Source organism: Pimephales promelas, chromosome 3, assembly GCF_988280905.1.
Source record: "Pimephales promelas chromosome 3, fPimPro1.hap1.1, whole genome shotgun sequence".
Classification (NCBI taxonomy): Eukaryota; Metazoa; Chordata; class Actinopteri; order Cypriniformes; family Leuciscidae; genus Pimephales; species Pimephales promelas.
In genome coordinates, this window is record NC_142771.1 from 22583850 (window position 1) to 22602239 (window position 18390).

Sequence of the window (18390 nt, forward strand, 5' to 3'; positions counted from 1 at the left end):
AAATCCTGGCCGTTGGCCCTGAGGAAGCCCCGATCAAGCCCCGGAAGTGACAGTGGAAACGCGACTGGCCCTGGCACGCACTAGCACGGCCCGGCCCTGGCCCGGCAGTGGAAACGCGGCTATTGAAATCCCATCTATCTGTGGTAGATAATCTATCTGTCGTAATGAGAACGCAGCGGGGTTTTGACAGCGACAATCACGTCGTAGTGTTTGTAAGGAGCTAATTAACAGCCCTATTAAAGTCTTTGTACTCGCGACTCAATTGTTTATGAAAGAAGCGCTTTCTGTCAAGTCAATCATCTGCTGTGATCGTCAGTCATCTCAGTGTCGGATGGGGAATTAGATCTGGGGTGGGTCATCCAGGGTCAGGTGAAGTCAGGCTGAACAGTCTGGGTGTTGACTGGACTTCTTAATCAATTATTCATTTACACAAGGGATCTTGAGGGACCTTTCGTTTCAGGCTCATTCAGCTTTTGACTTCTCTCAGGATCTCATTAGCTCACATTGGCAGTCAGACATTGTTTCAGAAAAACTTTGCTGTGCAACACATAGCTAAGTATTTCGGTCACTATGTTTTTCCTAGAGCAAAATTTTCATTTTCATTCAGTCTGTCTGTTTTTCTTTTGTCCAGGTGTGTCTTATGTAACATAATTTCACATAGCTAAAGTCAGACCATTCGGTATTTGTCTTGAAATGTTGCAATCTAATTTAAATGCAAAACAACTTCTCATTGGATTGTGATTAAAATGCAGCGGTTGTCTCTAGTGCTCGACTAAAGATTTTCTAGCCAACTATTAGTTGTTTTATTAAGCGATCAGTCGACTAATTGCATGTGTAGACTATATTAATGCGGCAAATCATAATAATGAACCATTAATTGCCTATACATAGCCTAATTAGCGCTCAAGCGAATGCATAAAGTCCACCTGCTAAAGTAACGATTTTGAATGTGTCATGAAAAAAAAACAGTAAGGAGACTGTCTGAAGTCTGAACATTTTAATAATTTATAGATATACCAGAGGTTTCTGTGTTTTTGGATGCAAGGATGAAGTTTATGATGCTGCCTAATCATCTCCGCAATAGTGCATGCACCTATTTGCACATTTCATAACATAATCTGAGAATGTTTGTTTCCATTTGAATCTGCTCATTTAAAAATAGAAATTTCAAGGCAGCAGAAAGCTCATCCTGATTGATTTGTTTATTTACAAAAGCACAACGTTTAGTTATTGTGAGTGCACACAAATAAAATGAGTCAGTTTCGAATGACGTATTGGGCTACTCTTGATGTAAGACCAAAAATGACGGAGTTATGCAAGTTAAATGCCAGTCATCACACCGGTACCTACATGTCATGCAGTAAGTGCTCTATACTTCAGCTTCCACACTCCGCACAAACACTTGGATATGCTCCTAATAATAGCGTACATTTATATAGGTCAACATTAGAGCAAAAAGCCATCTAAAGTGGCTACTATTTGCATGTTTCAAATGATAAGCCATATTTGAGGTCGACGTTTTCCTGTGCATACTGTAATTACGGTTATTGATCTGTCTTTTTTTCTGTTTTTTTTTTTCTTTGACTATTTTTTGTTAGACTAATGTCGGGTGCACACTGATTTATAATAGTCCTTAACGATTGTTGCTTGTCAGACTGTACAAACATGATCATCGTTGTAAGCCATGTCACACTGTAAGATCTCAGTTGTCATTAATGTCAGACTGTACGACAGTCAAGACGCGTTAAAAACTTCAGGAACTTGTCGCCGCCTTCAGTCGCCGTACCTGCTACGCTTTCCACTGTTTAGATCCTTTTACTCTGCCGAGTGTGTGTTGGGACTTTGGTTGGATCCCAACATGCACAGTGTTTTACACTGTGTTCCCCTAGCGTGAGACATTACGCAGTACGAGAGAACCTCTCTTTCCAGACCACGCCCGCTTTGGTGGGAGGTCCACACTTCCTTTGGTTCTGACATCATCAAAGACCTCTCTCCATGGTTGCTGCAGTTGCTGCAGGACAGCCCGCACGCAAGCCGCCTTGCCTATGTCTGAATGTTGCTGCAACGCGTTTTGCATTTATACATTTTTTTTTTTTAATTGTTGGCTTCAATATCTCATGGAAAAGACTTTTTCCCCTAGTGTAAGATATAACGAAGTACTCGTTCCCTCTTCTAGAGAGAACCAAGGTTAAGTTAGTAACCGAGTACTTTTTACATCATCAATCAATGACACATACGGTGACCATGAGATACATTACACGCGGGATTGAAATGGCGGCTACAAAGAAATCTCTAACATTAATTTTGCTCTTGGCTTGTCTTGAAAACAAAGACAATTTGACGTCGTCGTAGGAGAAGTCACACTGCAGGACTGTGAGTCAAATCTTATGACCCTGCCAGAATTTCGTCTAAGGAAAAATTTGGTCGCAATGGTCATTAAACGGTTGTCGGTAAACATGTCAAAGTAACGACCAAAGACTTCAGATTTTACCATAAGATCAGAGGAATCTTTTAGGATTAGCTAAATTTGTCTCAGATGGCCTTCAATAGGGGCAGCCCTAGTTGTCTCAAATTTCAAAAAATACTGATGTTTGTATTTATTTATTTTAAGGCAAGTTTGGCCTGTTATAGAGAAAATGAACAAAAAATAAATTTTCTTAAAAAAAAAAAAATCGTCAGCCGGTATCGAAATTTGCCAATTTGATTTAAAAAAACAAAAAATGGAATTGGCCAATAATCTGTTCTCCTGTCTATGTATTGTTCTCCTTTTCTATCTATCTTTCTCTCATTCAATCTGTATCATTCTATTTGTCAAACAGTGACTCGAAAAGCACTAGCTGTCACTCATTTACAATAGGAATCACAATTGGTGAAAACAATATATCCTCACATTGTGTCTGCCGCTTGTTGATTCCGATGGACAGCTGATGGACATTATTGTCAATTGTAATTACCAATTTTTTTTTTGCAATTCTAATAACTCATTTAATGCTGGATCTGTTTTACACACACACACACAACGTTTTTTGTCATATTTGCAAATTTATTTAATTTTTTAATTGAAATAGTTTAAATAAAATTACTATGATTTTAATTATTTTAATAATTTAAATAAAAATGGGTGGTATTTGGGAAACACATTCTCATTCTGGAGAGCATCTAATTGGACAAATGTACGCAGTGATTGTCAACTTTTGGGAATACACTAAGGGGACTCAAAGCTACAATACTCTAGATTTTGATTTCACTGGACCTTTCAAAACATACACTACATGTGTTATACAAGTGTCTTTGTTGATCTCTCTCTGTCTTTTAGGCATTTGATGCATTTATCTACATTTTCTTTGCACTGGAGATGGTGGTGAAGATGGTGGCTCTAGGGATCTTTGGCCGTCGCTGTTATCTTGGCGATACTTGGAACAGACTGGACTTTTTTATCGTCATGGCAGGGTAAGGGCACTTGTGTTTTCTTTCAACCCTGACATACCATCATTGTAGCTGCAGGTGAATCAGAGGCTATAGTGACCTTATATTGTGAGTGGGTTTATTTTTTCTAAGTAGAGACTTCTGCATTCTGTGAACAGTATTAACGGACATTTCAATTCAGTTGTTATGAGAAAATGGCTCATATAGAAAGACTAAATGTTTAGCCTATATTGTTCATAAGAGTTCATAAGACATTTGTACTTCATGTTTGCCTCCAGAATGGCCTTGATGGGTTTTTCATTATTCTGTTGTGCGTATGTCCTCACCAAACCCTTTAGCTACAGTCTTTTTTTTTCACTTATGTTGTGTACAAGCATCCTATGTTGTTTTGATGCTGTTTTCAAAATCTCCCAGTGTTTTCAGAGAAGTGAAAACTGCTATGAGAGTATTAATTTACCAAACTTTTCTGGATATTTCTCTGAGGAGGACATCAAAACAGAAAAAGGTCAGACCTAGACCTTAAACTTGCTGTAATTTGTTAAATACACACATTCTCTCTCTCTGGCAGACTATCCACACTTACTCACAGGATTAGTTAGGGATAGGTTAAGAAGCTGAAAAAATTGGAACACAGCCAATGTTATACATGTTGTTAAGTTTGTACTACATACTACCTTAATTTGCCATAACAATATTTATTTCTATTCATAGAGCACATTAAGCTTTTCTTTTCTACTTTTGCATGTTAATTTGTCTGCACATTAAAGTAAGCTTTTCTTTTCTACTTATGCATGTTAATTTGGCTGCACATTTAAGTGTGTTTTACGTACAATAGGGTAGTACAGGGTTTATGTCAGTGAGCATCCCTAGGCTGCTCTCAGGTTTGACAGGATTCACTGATTGAAAGATTAGACTCATTAGAACATGATGGGCATTAATGTGGCCTTGCCTAATGACAGACATTAGGGGCTGTTCTCGCAGATTGCATTTTTTTCCATTCCAATGCTCTACTTTTCCATGTAAACGCGCTAAAGGGACGTGTTAAAAAATGAAATCCTGATGGGACATTTAACTAACGTAAAGTCATTTGTACTTTTTGAATGGTGGAATTTAAAAAAGCACCAGAGCTCAACAAGTATGAAATATCACCCACGAGCAAATACAACAAATACAACACCATTAGTGCACATTTTAATGAGAACCTGCGACTCCAGTTGACGAAGACATGTTTAACCAAGTAAAATCGAAACGTTTCTAAGTACCCCCTGAGGTACTTGCGCACCTGGTTGGTAAACACTGCCCTGTTATAAGTACTCTACTGTGTGTGTTTTCTGTGTGGTGGGATGTCTGTGTGTTTGTGTGAAATTTTCTAGCCGACTCTTGGCTAATCCTTCTGTTGTGTTGTGAGTGAAGTCAGTGAGGCTATCTCTAACTCTCTATCTCTCTCTCTCTCTCTCTCTCTCTCTCTCTCTCTCTGGTGCATGCTGGGAGCGAGTGAACGGAGTTTGGCGTGGGGGTGAGGGTTTGTTTGACCTGGAGTTTTTTTGTTTTCAAATTTTTTTTCTCTCCTTTATTTTTCTTTTTTCCTTTCCTTGAATTTAGTTTAAGTGGTAGGTTTTCTTGGCTGACTTCGGTCAGCGAGTGGGGGAAATGGGGACTAATGTGGGTGATTTCTCGCAACTGACTATTAGACATGGTTGTAAATGCATGCCTGATGCGTCTGTGTCAGTGGAGGATTGCCTGGTTGCCGTGAGTGCTGCAGTCGGCGGCGTTAACATCAGGTCTGCCTCTCGCATGAATAAGGCCATAGTCATTTTTTTGAGTCAAAGCCAAATGGTTAATGACCTAATAGAGAGCGGATTAACAATAAATGAAATGTTTGTGCCCGTTTTGCCTCTGTCGAGTCCATCAAAAAAGATTGTTCTGTCAAACGTACCTCCATTTGTCAAAAACGAGAAGCTAGAGGAAATACTTTTGAGATATGGTAAATTAGTGAGTCCCATTAAGATGATCACGCTTGGATGCAAAAATCCACAACTTAAGCATGTGATGTCTTTTCGGCGCCAGGTTTTCATGATTTTGAATTCTCAGAGCGATCCTTTGAACTTGTCGGCGAAACTAACCATTGAAGGGAAGGATTACACTATTTTTATAAGTTCCGAGTCCATGAAATGTTTTATTTGTGGCGAACTCGGACACGTTCGACAGACTTGCCCGAATCGTGACAAAAATAGCGTTAATGAAGTTTTGCCCGAAAATATGGTTGTTGGTGGGGCGCGGGGTTCTGACGTTGCGGACGCTGCGCCGTTACTTCTTCCTCAAGCCGTCACAGAGACAGCGCCGATGCCGGCGCCGAATGACTCGCTCGAGGAAAACGGGGAAAGTTTCCTGTTGACTAATTCCAACAATAGTGCCGTAGAGATAGCTCAGGTTGCCCAGGTAGCGGATGTTAAAGTCTTTGTCACGCAGCCAGAGTTGAGTTCGGATCATGAGGATGAATCAATTGAGAATGAACAACAAATACAACCCGAAGTAAGTGAAGTTAAAACAAGCACTGATGAATCGATTGATCAGAGTCAAGGAGATTATGTTTCGCAAGAAGTGGACTTCGAGAAGGATGACGATGAACTATACGACGGGAACGATATGATGGACATGGAGAATATTTCAGGTAGGACGAAACTTTACTCTTTACAGCAGATAAATACCTTCCTTGACAATACAAAGGGGCTTCGCAAGCCCAGTATTGAATCGCACTTTCCGGATTTGAAACTTTTCCTGATATCTTGTACTGTAGCTATGCGGAAGGCAACTTTTGATGAGCTCGACAGACCAAAACGGTACCGCCTTAAAAAGATCCTTTGTACTGTAAGAGGTATACTGAATTTATCCGGCAAAAAGTGATATGGCTAGCATGCATTTTTGGGGGTATCTCTCTTTATTTTTCCTTATGACATCCATGAGATTTGGTACTTTAAATATTAATGGGTGTCGTGATGCTGTTAAAAGATTTAGACTTTTTGACTATATTATGATGAAGAGGGGTAGTATAGTTTTTCTTCAAGAGACTCATACAGATTTAAAAAATCAAGTACAATGGCAGAGTGATTGGAAGGGGCAAGTTATTTTAAGTCATGGTTCTAGTGTTAGCGCAGGGGTTGCGATTCTCTTTGGGCCAGAGTATAAGGAGCATCCTGTGAGTGTTTTTGAATTGGTTCCTGGTCGAATGTTGCGGGTTGATATAACGGTTCTCGGACTCAATTTTTCGCTATTTAATGTGTATGCTCCAAACATTGGTTCAGAGCGAATTCTCTTCTTCAAAAAACTGAAAACCGCTTTAAGTGATGTTTTGCAGGATAGAATGGTTGTTCTGGCTGGGGATTTTAATTGCACCATAAATCATACCTTAGACAGGAACCATGAAGAACCACACAAGCAGTCATCAGAAGAACTTAAAACTGTGTTAACATATCATGGTCTTGTAGATGTTTGGAGAGAAGCTTTCCCTCAGACTAAACAATATACTTGGTTGAAAGTAAACGCTAACATGATATCTGGAGCCAGACTTGACAGAATCTACGTACAGAAAAGTGTTAGGGGTAGGTTCTTTAAAAGTTGTATTATGCCCACTGCCTTATCGGATCACCAATACATGTCTGTTGAAGTTTCTTCTGCACAGAGCACTTTTAAACACTCTCTTTGGAAGTTTAACAGTAGACTGTTGCAAGATCACAACTTTGCACACTCTTTCACCTTTTTTTGGGAGATGTGGAGAGAGAGTAAAATGCTATATAAGTCCCTAAGTCAATGGTGGGACATTGGCAAAACACAAATTAAACTTTTTTGTCAAAACTATGCTGCTTATGATAGAAGCATTCTGGAAAATACAGTGAAACAGCTTGAACAAGACATCCTTTATACTGATGATAAAGCGGATGAAGTGGATACTGCTGAAATCCTTGAACGGAATACTTTTCTCTTACGGAATCTTTTAGAAGAAAGGGCCCAAGAGACACTTGTACGAGCAAGGTTTACCAACTCTAACAATATGGACGCTTCGACATCATTCTTTTTTAATTTGGAGAAGAAGACTGTAAATAAGAAGATTTTATGTCATTTAAAACTTCCAGGGGGAGGAAAAGTGACTGATGAACGTGGAATCATGTCACACGCTTTGTCTTTTTATGAGGATCTTTACAAGGCTGAACCCTGTGATGAGGAAATGGCTGATATTCTTCTTAAAGATTTACCTCAACTTACGGAAGAGGAGAAATCTAGACTTGATCAACCCTTGACTTTTGCCGAACTGACTGCAGCTGTTCAGGAACTCTCTTCGGGCAAAGTTCCAGGACTCGATGGATTGAATGCAGAATTTTACAAACAGTTTTGGTCGGTGATCGGAAAGGACTTGTTTTCTGTCTTCTTGGAGTGTCTGGAAAGAGGCACATTACCTGTGAGCCTTCGGAGGGCCGTGATTACTTTACTGCCAAAGAAAGGTGATCTTGGAGACATTAAAAATTGGCGCCCTGTGTCATTGCTTGGAGTGGACTACAAAATATTTTCCAAAGCTTTGACTAATAGACTTAAATGTTGTATATCTTCAGTGATTCATGTAGATCAAGCTTATTGTATTCCGAATCGATCTATTTTTGACAATCTTTTTTTGGTTCGTGACTTGATTACTTTTGCTAAAGTGCATAAAATCGATGTAGGTTTGGTATCTTTGGACCAAGAGAAAGCCTTCGATCGAGTTGATCATGGCTTTCTTTTTAAAAGTCTTAATGCCTTTGGTTTTGGTTCATCATTCATTTCTTATGTGAAGCTGCTGTACACAGATGTTTATAGCATATTAAAAGTAAATGGCACCCTTTTAAGACCATTTTTAGTTGGTAGAGGGATACGTCAAGGGTGCGGCCTATCAGGTATTTTATATGCTATTGTTATTGAACCACTTTTGACAGTGTTGAGACGTCAGTTAAGTGGGATCTCTATACTGTGTCCTTATAACAAAGATTTATTAACGGCTAGATTAAGTGCTTATGCTGACGATGTTACAGTGGTAATAAGGTCAGACGAGGATGTTAAGAATTTGATAGCATCTCTGGATGTATATCAAAGAGCATCTTCCTCAAGAATAAATTGGCGGAAAAGTGCATCATTTTTGCTAGGCAACTGGGAGAACGGAGGCCCTCCAGTACTTCCTCAGCTCTGTTCTTGGAGCTTGGAAGGTTTCAAAGTGCTTGGGGTTTTTATGGGGACAGATCAATATATGGAGAAAAATTGGGAAGGCGTATTTGATAAAGTGTCTGGCCGTCTACAAAGGTGGAGATGGATTCTCCCTAGTTTGTCATACAGGGGTAGAGTACTTATAGTTAATAATCTAGCTGCATCTATGTTGTGGCATCGTTTATATGTACTTGATCCACCAAAGTTTCTCTTGCAACGTTTGCAGAAAATTTTTGTCGATTTTTTTTGGGACGGTCACCATTGGCTCCCCCCTGCAGTTCTTTATTTGCCAGTTAGTGAAGGAGGTCAAGGTTTAATTGATGTGACTGCTAAAGTTAAAGCTATGAGGCTGAAAGCTGCTCAGATTTTGCTTTATTCTAAAGAGCACATAACATCATGGGTGCCATTTGGCCTAGCTTTACTTAGAACTTTTGGCGGGTTTTCTTTTGACAAACAATTGTTTTTGATGTCTTTGTATAATAGAGACATTATAGGCCGATCTGATGTAAGTTTTTATGCTTCAGTTTTAAATTCTTGGACTGTTTTTAAGCAGTTTGAAAGAGAGAGTGATCATTTTGGCCTGAATGAGCCACTGTTTTATAACTCTTTTCTTGGTGACAATGTTTGCATGTCTAATACCATTGTTAAAACATTTATAGAGAAAGGTTTGACCACAGTTGCACATCTAATTGATATTGCTTCCAGAAAATGGAGACCAACTGCTAAAATTTGTGAACAGGTGGGATTCAGGTCTGTGAGAATGGTGGAACATTTCATAAACAATCTGAAAGCAAATTTCCCCCCCGAATTTCAAAATTTTGTAAATTGTTTCCTGTCTGGTGATTCGATGCAATGTTCTTTCCCTAAATTACTTGTGTCTTCAAGGGTTTGTACAGTGGATGACCAAGAGGGGAAGTTACTGAAATTTAAGGGGCTGCAGGAGCTAGATTTTCAGGCTGTTGGAAAAAGAGAGTTTTATCAGATATGTGTAAAGACTGACTATTTTGGGAACATAAATCAGAGATGTGATACAAAATGGAGAGAGTATTTCATGAATTCTGATGATCTTGATCCTTCTTGGAGACTGTTGTATAAAGGCCCTCTTCCAAAACGATCTGGGGACTTGCAGTGGAGAATATTGCACTGTGTGTTACCCACAAATTGTTTTGTTTCCAAGTTTAATATGGCTGTTTTATCATCCTGTAATTTTTGTTCTAAACCAGAGACTGTGTTCCATGTTTTTGTTGAATGTCCTAGGCTAGTGTCACTGTTCACCTTACTCGAAAGAATACTTGGAAGCCTGGGGTTTTGTTTTAACAAGACAATTTTTATTTATGGATGCAAGTATTCAAAAACACACAGAGAACAGTGTACCTTAGCAAATTTCGCAGTTGGTCAAGCTAAATTAGCCATTTGGAAGACTTGCAGAATGGCTGCTGAGGGGAGAGATATGAGCGTGTTGAAGATGTTCACTGCCCTGGTTGAATCAAGAGTCAGACTGGAACATAAATTTTATCAAATCACCAAAAACTTACTTGATTTTGAGTCTAAATGGTGTGTGAATGGTGCTTTATTGTCATTATGTGAAGACGAAACCATAGTGTTTAATTGGTGATGTCTAATGGTCATTCTTAAGAATTTTTATATTTTATTTTATTTGTTCTTTTCTTTTTCTTTTTCTTTTCTTTATATTATTTATTAATTTTTAATTTTTTTTTATTTTTTTTTTTTATTTATTTATTTTTTTTTTTTATAATTTTTTTTTATTTATTTTTTTTTTTTATTCCTATTTTCGTATTTGCTGATTGTAGTAGCATGTCTACATGGGTGAAATACATTGTTCTTTAGTGTTTTAGGACATGTTTTAATAAAGAGTTGTAAAGTCTCTCTCTCTCTCTCTCTCTCTCTCTCTCTCTCTCTCTCTCTCTCTCTCTCTCTCTCTCTCTCTCTTTCTCTTCCATCCCCACACCCACAGAAGAATCATAATTTTTGCAGTCTCATTTCACAAGATGCGCACACACACATGCACGCACACGCACATTTACACCCCACACATTAACACTATAAAACGGTACATGAAAGTGAGGGAGATGAAGGGAGAACCGGAAAAAGAGGTTGACGCAAAGTAGTGAACAATTGGAGAGAGGCTGCCCGTCAGCAGGTAGCTAATTACTCTCACAGACACACACTTTGATTGATGTTCACTGAAACAGCCAAGATATCTCTCTCTCTCTCTCTCTCCATTCTGAGCCTCTGTTCATGATTTGCCTGTTTATTTATGTCTCTCCTGACAATACCTCACGTATGATGTGACTTTTTTTTCTTTCTTTACTTTGTCCCTCCCTCCATTGCTTTGGCACATTCCCTCACTACTTGGCACAGCTTGGTTGATTTGTTATTCAATTATTCTTAATGACTATATTTATTACATTTATCTGTCTGTACATTCATTTGTATATCCATCCATCCATCCAATTTTGTCATCTCTAATTTTGTCATCTCTAATTTTAGTAGTGTTCATTTTGTCAGCTATTTATTAATTTAGACTTAGTCCTCTGTCAAATGTACTTTTTAGTTTATATTTGGTCAACATTGTCCTTTTTTTTAGTCAAGTTTTAGTCGACTAAATGTCTGGGCATTTTAGTCTAGTTTTAGTGATTATAATTGCAATGATTTCATCAGGTTTGAGCGATCTCTCTTTTCTGACTAGACTGTTACCCTTTCAGCCAGAGCTCATGAGAAGAAAACAGCAGTCAGTTATGCAATGCAAAAACTATTTTTTTATGACATATATGCGGAAGCATTATTCCAGTATGAACAAAGAAGATACAGATAAAACAGTAAAGCAAATAAATACACGATTATTATCATTTATAAAACGGTTAGTTCCGATCCTTGATTCTGATTGGTCAATAGCTGTGCTTTATTCATTATAAAACACGACTATGACTGCTTCACCCAAGGGTTCTATTTATCACTGTGCAACACTGCAGTTCCTATGTTGATGTTATTTGAGCTTATATTACACATTGGAATGTTGTTGCTGTTCACGGTCGGGGACTTTTTTTTTTTCTAGCGGAAGGAAGGCTCTTAGTGATTTTACTTCATGAAAGTTGCCTTTTATTGTGTGGTAACCGTTTTATAAAAGCAATGAGGTACTCAAGCCAAGTGCTATATCGTGAATTGCAGGCATTCTACGAAACAACGCCCTTTAGCCATGACTTATTCACGAGACAGCACAGCCAAGGTACGACCTTATTGCTTACATATAATTTGTCTTTGCTCTTCAAGCAGTTTCTGGTATTTTCCATAAACATATGTGTATTTATGATCGCAATGGTTAGAAGTAGCCTTTAGGATTGTATCTAAATATTTAAAGGTGCTCTAAGCGATGTCGGGTGATGTGACTTCTTGTTGGTGTTAAAGTATTTTTTAAACAAAACATAGGCTAGATAGACCCTCCCTCCTCCTCTTCTGCGCACTGACCCCTCAAACCTCACCTCCAGGGCCTTCTTGTTAGTTATTGGCTGGAACAGTTTGTTATGTTTCGTGGACGGGTTGAAAATCTCATGGGAACTTGGGAATTTGGAACACGACTAATGGCTTTGATTTTATAGTAATTTTAGAGTAAAATATATATTTTATATAAAAAAATATATATATAGTACAGTATGTTTGATTTACTGTAAATTTAAACTTCCATAACTTTTTCATACTTTATTATTTATTTATTTATTTCAAGTATTCTCATTTCAGCAATAATCTGTTGAGTGTTTCCTTAAAAACAAGACAAATTTAGGTCTATAAATATTAAATTTGCCTTCTTTGGAGGAACTGCTTCTCTAAGAATGTTTGATGCAGAAACACCTCCTGCAGGATTAATCCCTCCAGGTGGAAAGGATATTGATAAGCTCATCTCTTTCTATGGTTTATATGTGTGTATGCGTGTGTCAATTTGCATGCGTCTGGTTAATTTGTCCAAATATAGCTTGTTCAGATCTATCATGTCCCTCTGTTGAAGACGTCCTGTAGGCATCATGATACCTTTGAGGGTCAGACCCTTTTGCCATTAAAGCGTATTTGTTTAAATGGTGTTAATGTCAGTGTGTTTGTAGAGAGTCAGAGATCCTGCTCTCTCAGGTATTCTCACTCCATATGACATTTCAATCGCCAGTCTGACATTTCAACTGATTCTACACTGAAGAAAACAAAAAAAACAAAAAAACTCTGCTGATATTTTTGGATCATTCAGCCTGGTCAGTCTGACTTCTGCCAGAATATTTGCTTTGAGTGCAAGTGTGTACTTGTGCCTCTGAGCATGTGTGCGTGTTCACCCAAAGCCTGCATTTATGCATCTAAATGGAGGCGTTTATTTCATTCATAATCAGGAACCCTGCTAAAAAAAACCTCCACTTAAAGTGCAACAATAATGTTGTCCGATTATACACCCGTCTCACTCTGAAACAAAATAACTTGTCATGTAGTGTTCTTCACTTAGCCGTCCAATCCCCTCTCTGATCCTCTATTCTAATCAGCTTGCTTTGCTTGAATGAATAATGTATGTATGCTAATAAGAGGGCCAGCTGCTGTATGTGATTAGCAGGTGTTTATTGAGTGATGGACGGAGCACCTCAAGGCTCTGCTTTCCTCAGCAGGCCCAGGCGTGAATAAGTAAAGATGTTATGAACATCATTCTAAATGAAACAGAGTGAAAGTGAATGAGATGTTCAGAATTAGTGGGTTTCGTCATGGATACCACTATTACTAAAGTATTGCTCAAAATAATGTCAGTAGAATTTTTTTTTTTTTTTTGATGTGGGGTACCAACGCATTCTCACCCCAAGGCGTCACCTTTGACCATGCTTCAATATTTGACGTTTTAGGCGCCCTTTAGCGTCACTTACATGACGCGATCCTACGGCGTCATCTAACTGACGCTAAAGGAAAGCGTCAGTTAGAGAACGCGGTTAGGTTTAGGTGTGGGGTGGGGGTAGGGTACTGACGCTAAAGGGCGCCTAAAGCGTCAGATACGAGCGTGCCGCACAAGCCCTCAAAAGTGAAGCCAAAACGTCTCGATCCCCCCCCTGTGACCGGTCCTAGTATAGCTCATAAATCCCGCCTCCCCATGTTATTCAATGGGACGCGAGACCAACTAAACAATTAAATTACACTTCACATATCCTTTTTCCAAAGATAGTTTCTGTCATTTACTGTAGTTTCTATCACGTTGATGTAATTTCAAGTGTTCGTTTTTAAAATAAGTTTGTTTTTAGTTAGTTATGTGATGATAAAATCGGTGCTCTGACATCATGATTGACAGCTGTGATTGACAGGTTCTCTGTGCGAGGTAGTCACTGAAGCACCAGCGGACTTTTTTCATAATGTTGATTATGTGGTTAGTAGTTGTATTTACCTTATTTTAACGAGGTTCTGCAATCAGCAGACAACATTGGAGAAGAACGAAGCAGACAGAGGACACTTAATGAAAGTGCGGGGCGTGTGCTTGCGTTTGATTCAGCGAGAAGGAGGGCGCGGCCTTGATTTCGCGGCTTTACTTCCTGCTCACGACTGCGCATGACTGGTCCCGAAACACTCAAGTGCGCAGACTCAGGTCCCAAGATGTCAGCGTCATATCGAGACACTTGCGGCTACAGTTCTCTCCGATGGAAAAGAGCGGAGGGGCGTCGTCCATCTTTTTTTACAGTCTATGGTCAGATATTGAAGCATGTCCAAATGCTTCCCAAGGCGTCAGTTAAGTGTCGCCTTGGGGGTGAGAATGGGCTGGGGGTATTGTATTTAGCATAGTATGTAGGATGATTTTTTTTTCAAATAGCTGACCTGAACTTGTTTGTGTAGATGCACTTACTTAAAGTCGTATTATTTGAGTTCAGTGCAAGAGGCCGCTAAGGAAAGGACAGAGTGCAATGGAGTGAAACAGATCACAGGGATCTCGAGACTCATTTTTTAAAGAACTGCTTTAAATACTGTACTTACATTTATACATTTGGCAGATGTTTGTTTAATCCAGAGCAATTTACAGTGCATTCAACAAAGTATCCAATTTTTTAACTCATCTTCTCTGGGAAGCAAACCTTAATTGCTAGCGCCGTTCCAGTTGAGCACACAAAACTACACAAATATTTTGTTTAATGTGAATCCTGTTAACTCACATAATGAAAGTCAGAGAAGCCTAAATGGTGTAAAAGCATCATAAAAGTTGTCCATACGTGATATTCCATGTGCGTTAAATCTTTAATACATTTGTTTGAAAAAACAGACCAAAATTGGTATAATCTTGCCTAATTTGACTAGTTTTTACTAAACAACAGATTCATTTTGTAGTTTAGGCCAAATTAAGATATTAATGAATACTATAATCATATATAAACAATACTACTGCTCTTGACCCACCAGTTGAGAAGCACTGATTTAGCTGCTTTAATGCTATAAGATGTGAAGATATCCTGAGAACTTTGGATAGTGATGGGGAGAGAATATGTGTTTTCTGAGAGAAAGAGAGATACTAGGGGGAAAAGAAAATGAAGGAGGTTGAGTAAAAGGAAATAGGGAGAGGGAGAAACGAGTTTGTGACGAGTACACGTCAAACTTGGGAGTTTTCCTGAACCTTTTCAATAATTCATGATAGACATGCAAGAAAGCAGAGAAATCTATTGAGAGAAAGAGAGCGGGATGGAGAGAGAAAACGAGTTTTTACATCAGTGTGAGCTGTATCTTAACATAGGCTCGGCTCTGGCCGAAAACGCGTTTCAGGCGGTACACGGAGGCAGGAAGGCATCAAGGCCTCTCTGAATCCAATGTTTGCATAACATCCACTTCTACTGAGATGAAGGCAGAATAGAGCTATTCTTTGCTTCCTATGATATCCCACAATCCTGTGTGTGTTGTCCAATGCTTTGTAGAAAGAATAAAACAGTAGCTGACAGAGTGGTTAAAACCAGTGTATAAATGTGTTCATTTCAAATCATGATTTATGGCGAAACAATCTTTAAATATTTACTTGGTCATTAGATGTGACATTATGGTGTCTTAGCAGGTAGTAAAGCAGCTGCCTTCAGTTTTAAACAGTTCACACTTGTTGAGTGTTTTATTGTGTCCTCTTGACATGTTTTTGAAGGAGATGGCTTATATAGTACTTGAGTTTCTGGGCATTGACCCAAAAATATCAAGCTCATGGGCTGATCTGCAGGGTAACAGGAGCAAGGCACTTTAACTCACGTTTCTTCAGGCTTGTTGTCCCTACACCAGCTGTAGACCACTTCATAAAAAATGAGGTAAGAATAACTGAAGTCCACACTTTTTGCATGCAGTGTATACAAACAGGTCAAGGCTATTTGTGTCACACAACATTACCACATCACTGAACCTGAAACCGTAAAGCATCAGTACAGAATTCACACACCATTATCGTAAACGGTTCTTAACACCCCCCTTTACATGCATGTTCGTTTTTTTTAACTATTTTGTAATGATGCAATCAGTTACCAATAAGTATTTAATAATGGCTTTGCAGCCTATTATTTACATACATACAAATGTTTTCTATTATGAAAGCCAGTTAAAAGGGCCTTTTAATATTTTGATTTTGAAGTGTGACTTGGATTATCATTGTTTTGATTAATTTGGTAGTTATGAAACATTATGATAAGTTCCACAAGAAGATCCATAAAAGTCTTGTCTGGTTAGGCATCATAGAAATAATGGAAAAATACAGCTGCATAATATTCGGAGAGCGCATAAAATCCAAGTGATGCTGATTCACTCTGATTTTCTTGCATCCCTCATCATTTTTTACTTTTTGGACTAGAGAAAAAGGCTTGTCACTGGAATCTTGTCTGATTATGCATGCTTATGACATGTTGGATATGTTATAGCCTATTTGTTATGAGAAAACGTTGGCTTATTTTTTTATGAGGATTTGCATGGGTATTGTGTAACATTATTCCCTGGATTTTATTATTGTTAAGGAGTATGTCTGTCACTGCCTAAGCCACACACATGCGTGAGCCACACAAGCGGCCACAGTTGTGTGGCAGTGTCCCACTACATTTCGAGTGCTGACACTGCTGTCAGTCAGACAGTAATTGACATAATGGGATTGTCAAGCTCTACAAAAGCAATGCAGTCGATCTTTCTTCTGCGGTAGTACTACAAAGGAACACAGTCCATGTCCTCTCTCTCTCTCTCTCTCTCTCTCTCTCTCTCTCTCTCTCTCTCTCTCTCTCTCTCTCTCTCTCTCTCTCTCTCTCTCTCTCTCTCTCTCTCTCTCTCTCTCTCTCTCTCTCTCTCTCTCTCTCGCTTTCTGGCCTGTTTCCAACTCTGAATTACTAACTCTTTTCGCTTAAAGGGATAGTTCACTTTGAAATTAATTTTTGGTATGTTTTAACCTCAAGGGCATCCAAGGTGTAGGTGTCGTTGTTTCCGCAGTAGTTTCAATTTTGAATTTTTTAAATTTTCGGTCGGTGCAAGAGCCGGAAAGCGCCATAAGTGATCCCTTGCGTGTGTGCGTCACTCATTGTTTACACAGAGATTTTGGAAGTGTTACCCTTCACTGCGAAGATCTAAACATATTTAGATATACAGGAAATCGCAAAGGAAGACAATTTCGATATATCAACAGACAACGTTGAATTTTTTGGCAGCCGTGCGAGAGATCACTTCCAGCGCTTTCCGGCAATTGCGCAGACTCGGATCACTTGGACGTAGCTGTGGTTACAATAGGTCAAAACGATATAAATACTGTTTGTTTTCTCACACAAACCTCTCGTTTAGTGTCTTAGGCCATCAATGTGTACTTAGTTACATTTACGAGTCATTAAATCATGTTTAATTTGGACTTCTCTGTGAATGCTCTTTGAGGTGGTGACCACCATTACCTGCCTGCATTATATGACTGACAGACAAGAACGGTTTGACCTAAAATATCAAAATTTAAACTACTGCGGCAACAAAGACACCTACATCTTGGATGCGCTTGAGGTAAGCTAAAACATCCAAAAATTTATTTCAAAGTGAACTATCCCTTTAAGACAAGTATTCTGGTGAAATCCATGCCACTGGGGTGATCAGTATCCCATAAGCCCTTTGTACAACTTTTATTAACATTCGGTCTCATTGGTAACGTCATAATAATTGGTTACTTTTCTAATCAAGGCGCAGCATGTCTGCACCTGCCTGTCGAAATGCAGCGCTTGCAACCAGATGTTTACTCTCCACTGAATATTTTAATTAGCTCTTTGTTTCTACTCGCCGGTGGGTTGAAATATAAACTGGACTTCAGTGTTCTTTTTTTTTTTTTTGCTTTTTATGTAATATTCATTAAATTTAACTTTGATTAAAATACATCTTATTTTATTTGACAAAAATAAAATGTTAATAAAGGGAACCAATTATTCAGTTATTCAAACTGAGATAATGATCTCAACATCAAAAAATAATGATACTGAATACACTAATGTAATTCTTTATGCTTCAGTTAATAATTAACTGTGTATTAAAGCATTACAGAAAGAGTGTATTTCCAACGTGACATATGCATTCTGACTAGAACTTAGTTTGAGTTAATTTGTGTCGCATGTCATTTCAAAGTGTAAACTTATATTTATGTTGTGTATACATCTGATTTGTGATATGATGATAATAAATGGTTTAATTGTGTGTATTTAAGAAGGGATTTGGCTTTGGAACGCCTCTGGAGAGCTGTGGAGTATTTCTCGCTTT

The 18390-nt window shown here is 38.5% G+C and overlaps 1 protein-coding gene across 4 annotated transcripts in view; it reads left to right on the forward strand.

Moving 5' to 3' along the window:
* Nucleotides 1-18390, forward strand: part of cacna1ia (calcium voltage-gated channel subunit alpha1 Ia) — a 196550-nt gene that overhangs the window by 89993 nt on the left and 88167 nt on the right. For all 4 annotated transcript variants that reach the window (XM_089128503.1, XM_089128502.1, XM_089128505.1 and 1 more), the window contains exon 4: nt 3317-3450. In XM_089128503.1, coding sequence (XP_088984629.1) covers nt 3317-3450 — 134 coding nt within the window. The remainder of the gene's footprint in view (nt 1-3316; nt 3451-18390) is intronic.